General features: G+C 45.7%; 1 protein-coding gene across 2 annotated transcripts in view; it reads left to right on the plus strand.

The window, feature by feature from the left end:
• Positions 1 to 17,835, plus strand: part of LOC135205776 (tigger transposable element-derived protein 1-like) — a 65,766-nt gene that overhangs the window by 17,771 nt on the left and 30,160 nt on the right. For both annotated transcript variants that reach the window (XM_064236915.1, XM_064236916.1), the window contains one exon: positions 15,422 to 15,523. In XM_064236915.1, the coding sequence (XP_064092985.1) occupies positions 15,422 to 15,523 (102 nt within the window). The remainder of the gene's footprint in view (positions 1 to 15,421; positions 15,524 to 17,835) is intronic.

Below are 17,835 nucleotides of genomic sequence, written 5' to 3' on the forward strand. Positions count from 1 at the left end.
ACCACCACTTGTGATGTCACTCCCATCGATGACATCTCTCCTAGTCGTCTCCTCTGATCCGCCTTTCTCAGCCGTGATGTCATCACTGCCGCCCAGTTCGCTACATCTCCCTTCCTTGTCATTGGAGCCTTCTTTGGCACATCAGTCTGAGGTCATATGCCAGGCAGTTGGCTGCCTTATTGGTTAGCAGGACTGATAGGAAACGTGTTGATTCATCCCCGCCTCCTGAGAAGAGTGCGCATAAGAAACCAGTGCTGTCTTCCTCTCCTTCTTCCCCCTATACGCCCCATCGGCGTATCAAGCGTTGGAAGGGTAAGGACTTTGCCCTTCCTTCGCCTTCGAGGGAGGAACAACGCGGACGTGTTCCCGAGAGTGCTGTTGTTTTGGGCAGTGTTAGTGCTCCTTCCCGTGTGTGATGTGCAGGGGATGCTTTGTCCTCTGCCTCGCATCTCGGGCGTGTTGCTTCTTCTCCAAGGCCTATTCGTCGCCGTAAGGATCTCAAGGCGCCTGTCAAGAGGTTGAAGAAGGTACTGAGCGCTGAGTTGGTGCAGCAGGAGTGTTTGCCTGCCTCTCTCACTGGTGTTTCCAAGAGTTTGACTCTAAGGGAGTTCCCCCCCATTTCATGTACTTCGTCCGCCACGCCCGTGACCATTCATGGACATGTGGAGTCATCTGTGGAGGTAAGTGATGTTCCTATTGTTATAGTGGGTTCATCTCGGAAGCTGACGCATGGACCCAGCCCAGACAGGTTAGTTGGGGTTTCGGGCTGTTTGGCTGCTAACCCTTCCGTGTATTTTGGTGGGGAAGGTGCCTTAGAGGAGCCTACACATCCTTCTCGTTGTTGGTCTCCATTGCCGGAGCAGGCGGAGGGAGACACACAAGAGTTTCTGTCTTCCTTTTCGAAAGTTGTTGATCTCATTCTTGTGTTTAACAATTTGGAAAGTAGGACTCGGGCTCGGTCGTCTTACATTCCTTCTTGCTTGGAAGCCTTGATGGGAGCTACTCAGGACCCCAAATCATCTCTTCAGCTTCCTTTGTACTATGCTACAAGCTCTGCTTTTTTTGTTGTCACGCCATTTTAACCCAGACGTCATTCGCCTGAAGCAGGGATTGACTTTGGAACAGTTAAGGTCGGTGGCTCCGTCCTTGTCTCCACAAGATGCCTCAGCACTGGAATCTATGGCAGCCTCTATGTTGCAGACGGTTTCTTGGCTGGACTTCTGGTCTGGGGTTATTGCCAAGATAGCTTCCAACAAGTCCCCGGAAGGGTTGGTGAGTGCCTCCTCGCTTGCCAGTCTGTTGCAGTCCGGGGCAAGGCGTTTTCATATTTGGCTCACCTCAGTGCTCATCATGGGCTAATCTTCATCTGATTAGAAGGGATGCGGCTTTGTCTAGGATGGAGAGATGGCTCGACACTGAGTCCTTGCTGGCATTGAGGAACAGAGATCTGTTGGAGTCACAATTTTTGTTTCCTCGGACAGAGCTTGAGAATGCGATAGACCGGCGCCAGGCTAACACCAATGAGACTGGTGCACCAGGCCGTGTCTAAGTTGGAGTCTCAACTTCGGAAACATCCAGCTCCTTCTCCTACCCCTGTCCAGCAGCAACCTAGGAGATCATCGCCTGGTAGGCCGTCGAGGACCTTGAGTTCGGCAGAGCCTTCCTGTTCGACACAGTCTAAGTAAGAAGACCAACGCCCCCTTTCGCTCTCATTCCTTCAAGCCAAGAAGGGGCCCAAGGGGCAGAGGTAAAGGGGGCCGTTGGTAGGTTAGGCGCCTCTCCCTCTCCTGCGCCATGGGTGGGGGGGGTGCCTGGCAGGCCATTGGGCCAAGTGAGAGTTGTGGGGCTGAGAAGTGGGTGGTAGATGTCCTTGGAGTGGGATACCTACTACCATTCAACTTCTCTCCTCCTCTGTCGGACAAGCTGCAGCTCAGGAAGGCATATCCTCCAGATTCTCTGAAGTTCTTGGCTCTTCGGGAGGAAGTGCAGAAAATGCTGGACAAGGATGGGATAGAGGAAGTAGTGCGTCCGTCCCCTGGGTTGTAGTCACATCTTCTTGGTGCCTAAGGCATCAGGAGGATGGAGGCCTGTGATCAACTTATCCACCTTGAATCACTTCATCAGGAACACATGGTTCAAGATGGAGACCCCGTGCTCAGTGTTGGCAGCCGTGAGGGAAGGCGACTTCATACTGTTGATAGACTTAAGGGATGCATACTTCCAAATCCCTGTTCATCCGACGTCCAGGAAGTTCCTTTGCTTCTCTCTTGGGGACAAGGTCTTTGAGTTCAAAGTCTTGTGCTTTGGGCTGACGACAGCCCCTCAAGTGTTCACAAGGGTCTTCTCTCTCGTGTCAAGTTGGTCCCATGCTCAGGGGATCCGTTTGCTGAGGTATCTCGACGATTGGTTAGTCTTGGCAGTTTCCAGGGAGAAGCTGCTGCAGGACAGGGATTGTCTACTTTGGGTCTGTCTGGAACTGGGCATCTTAGTCAACCAGGAAAAGTCAAACCTCGCACCCATTCAAAGGATTCTCTACTTGGGCATGGTCATCGATACAACAGTGGCAAAAGTTTTCCCGTCGGATCAGAGATTGGAGAAGTTGTGGGCGGTGGCACGCAACTTCCTGTCAGAGTCACATCAGTCAGCTCATCAGTGGCAGGTTCTTCTGGGAGTGTTGTCTTCCCTGGAGAAGCTGGTCCCTCATGGGCATCTTCATCTTGGGTCTCTACAATGGAGACTGGGAGAATTCTGGTCTCCTGCGGGAGACTCTCCCCTGTTAATGGTTCTTCTGTCTCTGGAAGTGAGAGAAGACCTTCGTTGGTGATTGGACGACCAGAATCTGTTGTAGGGTGCCCCCCTGCCTTCTCTTCCACCGGACTTCCTTCTGTTCTCGGACGCCTCCCTCGCGGGTTGGGGTCTCATTTAGGCGGCTTCATCGCTTCAGGCATTTGGAGTTTGGAGGATAAGCAGCAACATATCAACGTCTTAGAGTTGAAGGCGGTTTTCCTGGGTCTGAAGGAGTTTCGGGGGAAGGTAGAAGGTCATTCTGTCGTTCTCATGTCGGACAACACCACTGGTAGCCTATGTGAACAAACAAGGAGGCCTGGTTTCACATCAACTTCAAGTCTTGACTGTTGAGCTTCACCAGTGGGCAGTCAGCAATTCGATAGAGCTCTCAGCCAGGTATATCCCAGGGAAACAGAATGTGGTCACAGACAAACTTAGTCGCCGGGATCAGATCCTAGGCATAGAGTGGTCCCTTCATCAAGTGGAGGCAGACAAGCTTTTCCAGATTTAGGGGAGACCCATGCTGGACCTTTTTGCGACAGGCTTCGACAGGAAGCTGGAGGTGTTCTGTTCAGTGGTTCCAGATCCTTTAGCATTGGCAGAGGACACATTCCAACATCCCTGGGACAACCTGGAGGTGTATGCCTTCCCTCCGTTTTGTTTGAATCGTCAGGTTCTGAACAGGCTGATGAGTTCCCAGGGTCTCAGGATGACTTTGGTAGCCCCTCTGTGTCCTCAGGTGGAATGGTTCCCAGATCTGCTGTCGTTATTGTCAGAGGTTCCGAGGGAGATTCTCCCTTGGCGACATCTCCTGTGTCAGCCCCATGCAGAAAGGTTCCACCAGTCAGTAGAATCCCTGTCTCTTCACAGTTGGAGGCTATCAAGTATCTCCTCCGAGCAAGAGGCTTTTCTCAGAGAACAGCTGGGCACATGTCTAGCAGTCTTAGAAAGTCGACCTCCACTGTTTACCAAGGCAAATGGGCGATCTACTGTGATTGGTGTCGTAAATGGGGTTTTTCTCCACTCGCAACATTTATTCAGCGAATAGCAGACTTTTTAACCTTCCTCAGAGACGAGAAACATTTGTCCGTTTCTGCCATTAGAGGCTACAGGGTGGCCCTGAGTTTGGTGTTACACCTGAAGGGTATCGACATCTCCTCTTCCTTAGAACTTTCCTTGCTATTCTCCTAAAGAGCTCAAGCCTCCAACGTGGGATGTTTCCTTGGTTCTTAAGAGCTTCACTAAGAGTCCATATGAGCCCTTGCGTCGCTCATCTAACAGGAACTGACGCTCAAGACAGTTTTCCTTATGGCTTTGGCATTTTCCAAGAAGGTAGGGAAGCTCCACGGTCTGAGCTATGAGGTGAAGCACACGAGGGGTTAGGGGTCGATGTTCTTTAAATTTGTCCCTGAATTCGTGGTCAAGACCCAAAATCCCTCTGTGCATGATGACAGGTTCAATTCCTTTTCCATTCTATTACTGACTGACTTTGTGGGTGGTGATGCTCAAGAGCTTTTGTTGTGCCCTGTCCAGGCCCTGCGTTGCTATCTTAAAAGGACTCGGCACCTTAGACCAGGCTGGCGCAGACTTTTTGTTAGCACAGGCCGTACAAAAAAAAAAAAAAAAAAAGTCTAAAAATACTATCTCTTTTAGGATACAGGAAGCCATCAGACAGGCATACTTAACTCTTGATGATTCCACCACCACGTCTGTGCAGGCTAGAGCGCATGACATTAGAGGTATTGGTCTCTCTCTGGCTTTCAAAAAGAACTTAGCTGTACATATAGTGCTGAGTGCTGGTACTTGGTTACGCCAGTCCACGTTCACCTCCTTCTATCTAAAGGGTTGCCCACAGATCTACGGACATGTTTTCCCTGGGTCCTGTGGTGGCTGCCCAACAGGCTGTGTAACTCGTAGTTGCCCTTAACAGGGCACCTTTGTATCTTACCTAAGATGGTTGTGTGGATGAGAGAATGAGTGAATCAGTTATCGGGTTAAGGAATAGACACGTCATTCGCTGGACTGGTTTGATATAGGTGAGTAAGGTAGTCATACTGATAGTGTGGTCATGCAATATACTAATATCTTACCCACTATTTGGTAGCATATGCTCCACTCCTTGGCAAGGAGGGGTTGGGAGTAATACGAACCCTGGTGTCTTGGTTTGTTATTGAACAGTCAAGTTTCTCTTTGGTTCCCTATACAATGGTTATCCCATATATCATTGTACGTCACTCAGGGTCTGAGTGGTTAGATATTAATTTATCCAGCTTCTCAACGGGCTTCAATCCCTCTCCAAAAACCATTCCTTTTGAGAGCTGGACTGGTGGGTAGACCCCCAGCCGTTCTAAGATGTCTTATATCTCCCTCCAAGTACGAGTCTATCTTAGTTAAGACCGAAGGTTTGTTCGCCTATGAACAAATGATAAATTTTCTAAGACAATTTGTATTTTTCATAGCTACAAACCTGAGGTCTGAACATTATACTGCCTGCCTTTAGCAGCCCCTCTGTGTGTTAAGACATCCTGAGTTAAGAAAGACTGTTGCGTGTTCATAGGTGAATGGTCTTCAACCATCCTTCACCCGGTCTACGCATGCGTTGCCAGATACAGTGGAACCTCTATATACGAAAGTCCCTTCGTACGAAAAATTCATGTTACGAAAGCAAAGACGAAGATTTTTTTTGCTTCTTTGTACAAAAATAATTCAGGTTGCGAAAGGATAAAGTCCGAGATTTGCCTGGACCGCCGAGAACAATTTTGAAACTAGCACACCGCCAACTCAGTAGTCTCACCACCATCCTCCCGCTCTCCCATTGGTTCTTGATGTTAGTCACTGCCGTAAGATCCTGCTCTCCTATTGGTCAGCATCTGTCCCATCATGCCTCTTATGTAAAGGCGTTCCTTGACCATTTTTTGAAATTTGATCGTTTACATATATGTCGCTTGTTAACGTTAATTCGTGTTAGTGATTTCGCTTTCGTTATACTGTAAGTTACTTTATCGTGTTGTGTGTGAACTGAATTACTTACATTATTAGCCATGGGTCCCAAGAATGTTGCTTAAGTTCACAGAAAGAAGAGGATGCTTTCTACGGAGAACGAAGATGGAGATAATCAAGAAGTGTTAATGTTTTCTGCCATTTTTTAATATTTCATAAAGTTAAGTGTTCATGTTTTCTGCCATTTGTCCTCCTTTGTCGTCACTTTCGGAATTCGCATCACTCAAAAGGTAAGGTTCCACATTTTATTACACACGTACGTGCATGTACGTACGGTATTTCTGGGCTCAGCTCGTGTCGGCCTATGAAAGGATCCTTAATATCATTCTTTCTAGGTAAAATTAATCTAAAATTACCAGAGAAAAACAAAATTAAGAAAATGTCAGTAAAACTGACTCGCTCACTCTTAAAAAGAAGTGTCGGTATGGCAATAGGGGCGAGTGGGAACACTACCACGAGACATTCACCAATTAGACCTTCCAATCAGAATCCCCACAAGAGAGAGCTGATACCAACGGGCGATGCGGCCGCTACTACTACTACTAGAGGACGCCACGGACAGCAGCGCCCCTAGCGGTCATCCTTAATTATTAGCGCCAGCGTTCGGACGCATTTTCTTGCTTGTGCTATTTTCTCGGGATTTATCTCACCATCCATCATGGAATGTGCTGCCATCGCAACGGCTAAGTTAAGTGCCTCATAAGTAGTGTTTTACTGTTTTTTAGTCTTCCAGGAACCAGTATTTTCCTTCTAATAGGTCATATACGGTTTCCCGGTTGACTCGTGGCGGCGCCATGCTGCCTCGTTAAGAATTCCCGGTCTTCCATACTGGGACTTCTTATACTTATGGGCTTACTATATCACGTTCATCGTTTTTTACATCGAGTTTTAACTAGGTTAGCCCTTTTACCATTTCTCTTAGTTTGGTATTTAGGGCTATTCTGTGTTCCAGCCCAGCATCCCGGCTCTTGCTCTTCATCCGCTATCGCTGGCTCCGAGTAGGCTTCTGTTCCTCGGAACAGTTTGCCTCCTCCTGGGCTTCTTTTTCTTCTACTAAAAGTGTCTTTTCCATCTTTACGATGTAAATTTAGTTCTATTTAGGGTGTTAGGCTAGCCTAGGTGCATGTCCCATGTATTGGTACAGCCTGGTTCACGTGGCCCTTCCACGGTTGTGTTGCTATCGCGGCTTAGGCCACTTGCGGTCACGTGTTCCATCGCACCTTACCCTTCCCCTTCCCTCCCTACCAGGTATAGGGAGGCGTCTGGGGACCCCTTGGTTGCCATGACAACCTCAGTTGCCTTCCTCCCTCCCTCTCTGAGGAGGCCAGGGGTTCTCCCCAGCGGGGGGTATAGGGCGACCACTCATAGGGTACCGGGTCACCGAGCGGGTAGTTGTTGGGACGGGGAGGAGTAGGCCACCCCCCCTCTCTCTCTCCCGCCGTGTTTCGCCGAGACCCTCCCCCCCCTTCCCCAGTTGCTCAGCCACCTTCCCTTTCTGTAACGAACGGTAGACCTTCCGCCGGCAGCCGGGGCACCTTTGGTTATAGATTACTGGCTCCGCCAGCGGGCGGGGTGGTCACTACTAGTGGTCGGTTGCTTGCCTACTATATCCTTGCATCTCTCCCCCGCTACCGGAAGGGAGCTTGCTTCTTACCCGGGCACTCTTCTAGTAGACGGGAGGGGAAAGGTTTGATAATTATTGTTATTTTTAAGGATATACCCTAGTTTTACGATGATTTCTATAATTTGATTTATTTTATATGTATACCATCTCCGCCGTTATCCGTCGTGGTTTCATTTCACCACCACACCTGGTTGGATTCTATCTCTTGTCTCCCGCGTTAGCCTAGACAACCAACCATACTACTACCACAAGTATTATGGCGGGGGCTCTGGTTTAATCTAACTTTCTCGCTCCGGCACCAGCGGAGCAACTGTTAGGCTGTAAGTGTTCTCCTGATACTTATGTATCTTTCCACTTACAGGCTACCAACTGTCAGGTCCTTGGATGCAACGCGACGTTGTACGACCCCTGCGCCCACGATGAGTGCAGGTCTCACGCTCCGTGTGCCACGCCTTACAACGATATGATCGTCTGGCACCCGGAAGCCTGCGCCATCTGTTACGACCTGGCCAGTCAGCTGGTGGAGGGGGTAAGTCGATTATAGACTTTTTTATCGTTTTTACTCAACAACTCTTAGACATAAGTTTGTTAACCAACCCCGTCCCGCCATTAGAAGCTCATTTCGCCTTTTCTTTCAGGCTGCCCCCTGGTGTGAGGGAGGTCGCTCTAGCAACCCTGAAAGCGTGGGTGGGCGGCTTCGGGAAGAACGCCGCCAAAGGCCAGCCTTACATTTTAGACAAGAAGCTGGCCGTTCAGATCTTCCCCGGGGGCAAGTCAACAGGGTATGTTGACCCCATATCCGCAGCCCCTCTCATAGCCTCCATCCAGCAGGAGATGCAGCAGTCTTTCGGGGTCGTGGCCACACAAGAGTCGGTCCCGGACGTCTCTACCTTGGACCTTAACATTGAGCCTATGGCGGTAGGTGCTGAGGATTTGTTGGTTGAGGTAGGTGTGTCGGGTGCCCAAGGTCTTTCCTTGGGCGCTCCTGGATCTTCTCCTGTCCCTTCTTCTACTGCTTCTTTCCAAGGCTTTGGTGTGGGATTCTGAGATCCCTACCCGCTCTCCCGCTCTCTCTGTACCCCCAAAGGTGAAGGGACAGAGAGAACCGAAGACCCTAGTTAAGACGACTTCTAAAAAGTCGTCGTCGTCTTCTTCAGCTAAGAAGTCTTCGACTTCTTATGCTGACGCGGTGAAGGCCAAGCCGAGCTCTTCATACTCAAAGAGCTCTAGAAGCAAGTCTTCTAAGGAGAAGGCTCGCGCTCCCGCCGAGCCAATGCCTTCTCCGACCTCCACGGCATCCACTCCGGTAACGCCGGTTGGAGTAGCGGGACCCATCAACCTTTGATCTCCCACTGCTTTCTCCAGCAGTGGTGATGCAACAGGTGGGTGAGATGGTTGGCTCTCAAGTCTCCGCCCTAGGAACAAAGTTCGAGCAGATGTTTTGCGCTACAACTGTCGAGCACTCTGTCTCAGTCGGGCCAGTCCATCCAAGATCTCTCTAACAGAGTTAGAGAGAATGAGGACCGAGTAGCTGGGCTCTCTCAGGTCCCTCTTCCAGTCTCCCCAGTAACAAGTGCTGGTATTTTCCAGCTCCCACCATATGAGTCACTACCAGCTTTCTCCATGGAGAACCCATGGAGAGTGGCCGCTTACGCTCCGTTTAAGGATGGTATGATCTCTATCCCGGAGTGTGGAACTCGAAGGATTGAGGACTTCGAGTTTTATCCTCCGGGATTGACGCAGCCTTTCATTGGCTATGCTAGGCTGACCGTAGCGGCGCTTACTAGGGAGGACAAGATCTCTAGGGAGAACGTTCTCTACAGTAGAGATCATGCTCAACGCGAATGGGTTCACTGCCTTGAGGACTGGGAGTGTACAAACACCAAGCTCCAGGCTTACAAGAGTCCTTTCACTATTTTTGCGACGGAGGAGGAGGCTTCTCTTCGTTCGCTACAAAAATAGTAGAAACGACTCTCAGGCAGTCCTCAAGGATGAGCCCATGCCACAGCTAAGGGAGGCAGAGTCTACTTCTCCGCTCTTCCCAGCTTTTGGAGAATTGTGGGAGAACTTGCCAGCCACGTTCACGCTTGGTAAGCTCAAACCGGACTGCGCCATGGACCAGTTCGGCGAAAAGCTCCCAAGGCTGCCTGATTCCTTGATTCAGGCGGAGTTCGACGCTCGAACTAGGTTTGGCAGGTCCCTCAATTTGCTGATTCTAACAAGATGGCTGCTCTCTCGTATGGCACGGAACCTTTGTTTAAAATTTTGGCCAAGTCCCAGCTTCAGACGGTTCAGACGGATGCTTTCGACTTCTTCCAAGCTAGGAGGAATTGCCGAAAGCACGTTCTGCAGGAGTGCACTATTAGGCACGAACCTAATAGACTCCTGGCTTCCAGCATGTGGGGAGCGGATCTCTTCCCAGAGTCCGCTGTAAATGAGGTACACCACGAGGCTGCTAGGGCTCAACCAGAGCCTTAGAGCTAGGTGGGGTATTTCATCTAAGAGGAAGCAAGAATCCGTCCCCACTGCTGGTAAGAAACCAAAGAAGTCTGGTAAAAGGTTCCAGCCTTACCAGAAACACCAGCAACAGCAGCAATTCGTTCAGGCCGTCCCGGTTACCCAACAGGGACAACCTTCTACATCAAAGCAGAACCAGCCCATCCTCCTGCTGTCTCCTCAATCACAACCTTCGACCTCCTACGCACTCTCGCCGGCCTTCAACCCTATGTATGAAGGTCAGGCCTACCCTCCTTTAATAGACAATCGAGAGGTAGGGCGAGAGGCTACTTTCGCCAGCGTGGCGCAGGGAGGGCGACAAGGAGTAAGCGTTCAGAGGAGGGCGTGGTGGTCAACCCGCCCATCAACAATGAGGCTCCCCAGGTAGGAGGGAGGCTGTTCCTCTTCCGTCACAGGTGGGGGTTCAGCAATTGGGCACAGAGCATATAGTGTCCAAAGGATTGGGTTGGAGTTGGATCAAAGATCCCCCTCCAATCAAATCATTCCGCCAAATACCATCAAAGGAATTGACAGATTATGCGGAGGAACTCCTTCAGAAAGGAGCTATTGCGAGAGTCAAGCATCTAAAATTTCAAGGTCGCTTATTCAGCGTGCCAAAGAAAGGCTCAACAAAAAGAAGGGTAATCTTAGACTTGTCAAGCTAAACTCTTTTCATTCGTTGCGACAAGTTCAAGATGCTTACCCTCTCGCAAGTAAGGACCTTACTTCCTCGTGGAGCCGTCACATGCTCCATCGATCTTACAGACGCATTCAAACTATCATATCCCTAGCCGACACCTTTCCAACTTCACCCATTCCTCCTAGGATTCAGGCTAGGAAATCAGACATTCTCATTCAAAGTGATGCCCTTCGGTCTGAATGTAGCCCCAGGGTATTCACGAAAATAGCAGAAGTGGTTGTGCAGCAATTGAGAGCTCAGGGAATAATGATAGCAGCATACCTCGACGATTGGTTGATCTGGGCACCAACAGTCGACGAATGCCTCAAAGCCACCAAAAAGGTAGTTCACTTTCTGGAACATCTGGGGTTCCAGATAAACAAAACGAAATCCAGACTTACCCCGGAGTCTCGTTTTCAGTGGCTAGGAATCCAATGGGATTTGTCTTCCCACAATCTGTCAATTCCAGTGGCCAAACGGAAGGAAATAGCAAAATCTGTCAGACATTTTCTCAAATGCAAGCAAACATCAAGGAGAAGCCAGGAAAGAATCCTAGGGTCCCTTCAGTTTGCTTCAGTGACAGATATCCTCCTGAAAGCAAGGCTAAAAGATATAAATCGAGTTTGGCGATCGAGAGCAAATGCCAAATCTCGAGACAAGTTGTCAGTAATTCCACAGATCCTTCGCAATCAACTCCGTCCATGGTCAAAAGTAAAGAACTTAGCCAAGCGGGTACCTCTTCAATATCCCCTTCCAGTGTTAACCATTCACACGGATGCCTCCCTGTCCGGGTGGGGGGGATATTCTCAGTTCAAACAGGTTCAGGGGACTTGGTCAGTTCAATTACGCCAGCTCCACATAAACGTTCTGGAAGCAATGGCAGTATTTCTTACCTTGAAGAGACTGCTTCCCCCAAAAAAGTCTCATCTAAGACTAGTTTTGGACAGTGCAGTGGTAGTTCATTGCATCAACAGAGGAGGGTCCAAATCCAAGCATGTGAACCATGTCATGATAGCCATCTTTGCTCTAGCAAACAAACACAAATGGCATCTGTCCGACACTCACCTGGCGGGGGTAAGAAATGATAGCAGACGCTTTGTCCCGGTCAGTCCCTCTGGAATCAGAATGGTCCCTAGACGACAGGTCATTCCGGTGGATATGCCGGAGAGTCCCAGGTCTCCAAGTAGATCTCTTCGCCTCACAAGCGAACCACAAGCTCCCTTGCTAGTGGCCCCCAACCTGGACCCTCTGGCTTATGCCACGGACGCCCTGTCGTTAGGATTGGGATCAGTGGAGAAAAATTTATGCTTTTCCTCCAGTGAATCTCCTCTTGAAAGTCTTGAGCAAGCTGAGGACTTTCAAGGGAATAGTAGCTCTGATTGCACCGACTGGCCCAAGAGCAACTGGTATCCTCTACTTCTGGAATTGGGTCTCCGACCTCAACGGATTCCCAATCCCAAGCTGTCACAATCAGTACAAATGAGGACTGTGTTCGCTTCCTCAGGAATTCTTCAGACCCTAACTTTATGGACTTCATGAAGTTTGCGGCTAATAAAGATGCTAATATTGATCCACAAAATATCCTCTTCCTAGAATCAGATAAGAGAGAGTCAACTATTAGACAATATGACTCAGCTGTTAAAAAATTAGCATCCTTCCTGAAAGAATCAAACACTACAACCATGACAGTTAATTTAGCTATATCCTTTTTCAGAGCCTTGTTTGAAAAACCGGTTTAGCAGCTAGCACTATTACTACTCATAAATCGGCTTTGAAGAAGATCTTTCAGTTTAGGTTTCCAGATAGATCTGACTGAATCTTATTTCACGTCTATCCCTAAAGCCTGTGCTAGACTTAGACCTTCTCAAAGGCCTACTGCAGTTTCATGGTTCTTAAATGATGTCCTCAAACTAGCTTCAGATACTGACAACTCGTCTTGTACATTCATAATGCTTCTTAGAAAGACATTATTCTTATTAAGCCTAGCTTCAGGAGCTAGAATTTCAGAACTGTCGGCTCTATCCAGAGATGCGGGTCATGTGGAATTCCTCCCCTCAGGAGAAGTTCTGCTTGCTCCGGATCGTAGTTTTTTGGCTAAAAATGAGGATCCTCTTGCAAGGTGGGCCCCTTGGAAAGTCATCCCACTTCCGCAAGACCCTTCTCTCTGCCCAGTATCAACTTTAAGAGCCTTTCTATCTCGTACATCCTCAAGATCCTCAGGATTCTCCTCTTCATGAGAGAAAAAGGTGGTACTTTGTCAGTAAAAGGTATTAGACACAAATCCTTTACTTCATTAAACAAGCCAATCCTGATTCATTTCCAAAAGCACATGACATCAGGGGAGTAGCCACCTCAATTAATTACTTTCAACATATGAACTTTGAGGATCTTAAAAAGTATACTGGATGGAAATCTCCGACAGTCTTTAAACGTATTATCTAAAGTCCTTGGAATCTTTAAAATTTTCTGCAGTAGCAGCGGGAAACATTGTTTCTCCTGATATTGTATAGTAGTCGTAGTACAGGATCCAGGTTTTTTCTCCTCTCTACCTACCTCATCCAACATGCCTCACCCTATCGCCATGCTACTCGGATATCCTAGCCTTAGCCGCTGAGATCATATTAGTGGATTGTCCCTTATTTTTTTTGCTAGGGACATCCACACTATGTACTGATAATGTACTTCAGTGTTACCTACCCTTATTTTTATGCTAGGGTAGGGAACACAATTGTGTTTGTATATTTTGTAAATAAGTTATCTAAGTAAATCTATTTTGTTAAAATTACACTGCATTATTGTAATTTACTATGTTTACTGTAATTTTAAGTACTTTACATTACTAACTTTCTTTTATGTCACTGTTTAGAATAAGTTAGCCTTAAGTACTTAGTTTATATGCTGTAATAACTGATTTACTTATATTATATCCCTCATTTTACAACTGATTTTCATTTGTCCTTTTTTTTTCCCATCTTGTCTGTTTCTCTGGTACTCTTTCATAGGCCGACACGAGCTGAGCCCAGAAAAGGGATTTTGACGAAGGAAAAATCTATTTCTGGGTGATTGGCTCGTGTCGCCCTATGAAACCCACCCTATATTGATTGCCCCCCCCCTGCAGGACAAGATGTTTTTAGATTAAGGATGACCGCTAGGGGCGCTGCTGTCTGTGGCGTCCTCTAGTAGTAGTAGTAGCGGCCGCATCGCCCGTTGGTATCAGCTCTCTCTTGTGGGGATTCTGATTGGAAGGTCTAATTGGTGAATGTCTCGTGGTAGTGTTCCCACTCGCCCCTATTGCCATACCGACACTTCTTTTTAAGAGTGAGCGAGTCAGTTTTACTGACATTTTCTTAATTTTGTTTTTCTCTGGTAATTTTAGATTAATTTTACCTAGAAAGAATGATATTAAGGATCCTTTCATAGGGCGACACAAGCCAATCACCCAGAAATAGATTTTTCCTTCGTCAAAATCCCTTTTTTTGTACCCTGCACACTAATGCACTTTATTTCAGGTACAGTCATGGTTATGTTAGCTATTGAATGGTCCAAATTGTTGTATTTAATTGTTTATTGGTCAATTTAGCTTTTATTATAAAATTTACTGTGGTGTTTTTATAGGGCTTCGAACGAATTAGGCAATTTACATGTAAAACGTAGTTCTAGGCACGAAAATATCAGATTAAGAAGGCCGCTTTGGAACGTATTAATTTCGTAACCTAAGGCACTACTGTATCAAAAGATTTCTTACTTTCATCTGTTTTTTAATTGGATCCAGCTAGGCGCAAGAAATTATCCTATTGTTAAGACCTCAGGTTTGTAGCTATGAAAAATACAAATTGTCTTACAAAATTTATCATATATACAGGTACAGTTATGGTTAGGTTAGGTATTGAATGGTCCAAATTGTTGTATTTCAATGTTTAGTGGTCAATTTATCTTTTATTATAAAATTTACTGTGGTGTTTTTGTAGGACTTGGAACGAATTAGGCAATTTACATGCAAAACGTAGTTCTGGATACGAAAAAATCAGGTTACGAAGGCCGCTTCGGAACGGATTAATTGCGTAACCCGAGGCACTACTGTATATAGTAGTATTAAGACATGGGGGAAATAACATGGCATGGAGGTCAGTCTTTAGAAAAATTTTATTTTAAAAATGTGCATCCACTGACATTGTAATTTTTGAAGAGTGATATGAAATATTTTATAAAAATATTTTTAGAATCACATACTCAATACCAGTTCTATGAGTTAGGATCGACTTTGACGTCATGATAGTTGCAAGATGAGTAGACAGCTGGTGGTATGTGATGATGTCTTGTAAGAGAAGTTTGAAGGTTGCAGGGATGGAGAAATAAGGTTCTGATTCATAGGTTGCTTTATTCCATAGAGCACATAGGTATATACAGGGAGGCTCTGCAAGGTGAACGATTTGTACCAAGAGAATCAAGAAGAGTACTTATACATATGTGCGGAGTGCAGGCAGCATGACTCGTGTGCATGTGTATGCAACGGACAGTATTCATGAAATTGTATTCGGAATCCATATGCACACAGTAACATATACTGTAATCCACAACAGCCATATAAATTTTGGGGGGATATCAGAGGCATTGTCAGGATTTTCCATTACATCAATATAAATTGAACTCAGTCTGTTTGCTGTAGAGGAATGTGATATGAAATAACACTATGGCAAGCACTAAAGTTAAATACTTAGTATACATTTGATTTTTTTGATGTTCTTGTAAATTTGTGTTGCTATTATGTAATGTACTTTGCATATATTTGTGCCCCGTTTTTAATCTTTGCGTATATTTTTGAATTGTCCCTTAAGATACCTCCTAGACGCCCTCCTTCTCCTAAGGCTTCTGGCAAAGAGCCTAAGCGACAGAAGGTCACGACACTCCGGAAGAAGGTCGCACGACAGGATTATGAAGTAGGTGTATTACCATTGTAAACTGCTCTTCATATGGTTTGAAGTATTCATTTTAGGAAGGCTTGGCAACTAATCAAGATATGCATAAACTGTCCAGTATACTGGTATATAATAAATGAGAAAATATGAATACTGTCTGGACATTATAGTCAAACTCAGCCTTTTTGGCCACTAAGGCGTTGGCCTTGTTTACCCTGGATTTTCCACAACGTTGCCACTTCTTCAAAGGTAGGTACTTCTGCCCCACTCTCTCTCTCTCTCTCTCTCTCTCTCTCTCTCTCTCTCTCTCTCTCTCTCTCTCTCTCTCTCTCTCTCTCTCTCTCTCTCTCTCTCTCTCTCTCTCTCTCTCTTTTGTGTTCAGCCTCTGACCACCATTCTTGATTTGCTTTGGAGGAAATCCTTCTAACTGTCCTTTTGCTTATTTTGGCGGCTTTGGGTGTGTCCGCTGTTAGCCTTTTCATCTAAAAAGTACCGATTAACATTATAAATTATTTCCTTAGTCTGACTGTGCAGGCGGGAGATGTTTCCATGGTGGGTCAGTGACATTGAATGACCTTGTTGGGCTGAGGTGGCAACGGAGCACTAACCCAGCACAGAGGTGTTGTCAAATCTCATGAAAACATTTTTAGTAACATTCATTTTCCCATCAAAAAGTTAGTCATTCTTAAACATATGAAGTTTTATTATAAAATAGAGTAATTACCATATATTTAGTTAGTATAAAAAATATCGGAGATTTCTTCATCACTGTCATGGCATATTTAGAGAAATGTGGCAAACTGTGCGGCCAACGCCTTAGTGGCCAAAAAGGCTGAGTTTGACTTTAGGTACAGCAAGTAGTTTCAAAAATATTGCATAGACTTAACAATCATACTGCCAGGCAACTTCTGTTGGAGTACAGTAGTAATCAGCAAATTTAATCCTTTTATTTTTGGCACACTATTTAACTCTTATTTATCTTGGCATTACAAATGGAGTGTTCATTTTCTCTCATTAGGCCTACTTCAGGACCATATATTGTGTGGTTACTATTGATACAGGCACCCCCCCCCCCCCCCCCCCCCCCCCCCCCACCCCCCCCCCCCCCCCCCCAATAGGGTTTATAGCACTGTTGTTTGGTTGTCGGTTTCTTAGCCTACCGCTGTGGGAACCTCATGAAATATTATTGTGACAAATTTGCATCTTTTCCTTGGCTCTTTTAAAAGTTATGCTTTACTTCCCTGTATCCAATAATATTAGTAGGTATATGTACAGTAGATCCCATATTCGCAGAGGATGGGTACCAGACCCCGCGAACAGCTAAATTCTGTGAATTCTTACAACCCCTCTAAAAATGCTTAGAACTGCCTACTTTGATAGTTAAAGCAAAAAAAAAAAAAGAAACTTCTTATTCCTGATTTTTTAATAGTTTTGTCATAAAAAAAAAGCGCATTTATTCACAAAAATTATATGAAAATACAGTAATTTGTGAATATTTCTCAGTGAAAAATACCACAAATAGGCAAATTTTCTGCAAATGAGGGGTATATACAGACCATAAAAAAATCTGCGAATAGCGGGCCTCGACTGTAGTCCCATATTACTATTGTGTTATAGAATACAAACAAAGTGATCAGTGTTCTTGTTCTAGTTTGGAAAAAGGAGCTGATAGCAGAGTTAAGTTTATTTGGTCGTATTTAACGCAATTCAGAGCGATTTTCTTGCTTCTAGGTAACGTAAATAAATATCTAGAAATTACAATTTATATGGGACAAGGTTATTTTTTTGTTATATGAAGTGTTTTTAAGTTAAAGTATGACTTGAGTACTCTTGTTATGAACTAGATTTAGGTTTTTTTAATAGGTGATATACATATTGACTCAGGTGAAGGAGGGTTGCCCAGTTAAGTTCATTTCAATCTTTTGATATCGGAAGGAGTTATTCTCTCTCTCTCTCTCTCTCTCTCTCTCTCTCTCTCTCTCTCTCTCCATTATTATTCTTTATGTCTGAAATAATTCATAATTTCACTCCTGATGGTCAGATATATATGGTGTTGCCGATTCAGTGGGCTCTCTCTCTCTCTCTCTCTCTCTCTCTCTCTCTCTCTCTCTCTCTCTCTCTCTCTCTCTCTCTCTCTGTTATTGGCTATACTTATATATTTTTAATGAATAAATGTTTAAGTTGACTTTGAAATTATATTAATAATATAATCTCAAAGATTAATAGAGTAATAGGCTAGTAATTTTTAAGTTATTTTTGAAGTAGGATGTTATTTAAGGTATACATTTGGTATTTGAACTTTCAAGATAGGCAGTTATAATCGTTTGTTCCTA

This window comes from Macrobrachium nipponense, chromosome 24 (genome assembly GCF_015104395.2).
Source record: "Macrobrachium nipponense isolate FS-2020 chromosome 24, ASM1510439v2, whole genome shotgun sequence".
NCBI classification, from domain to species: Eukaryota; Metazoa; Arthropoda; class Malacostraca; order Decapoda; family Palaemonidae; genus Macrobrachium; species Macrobrachium nipponense.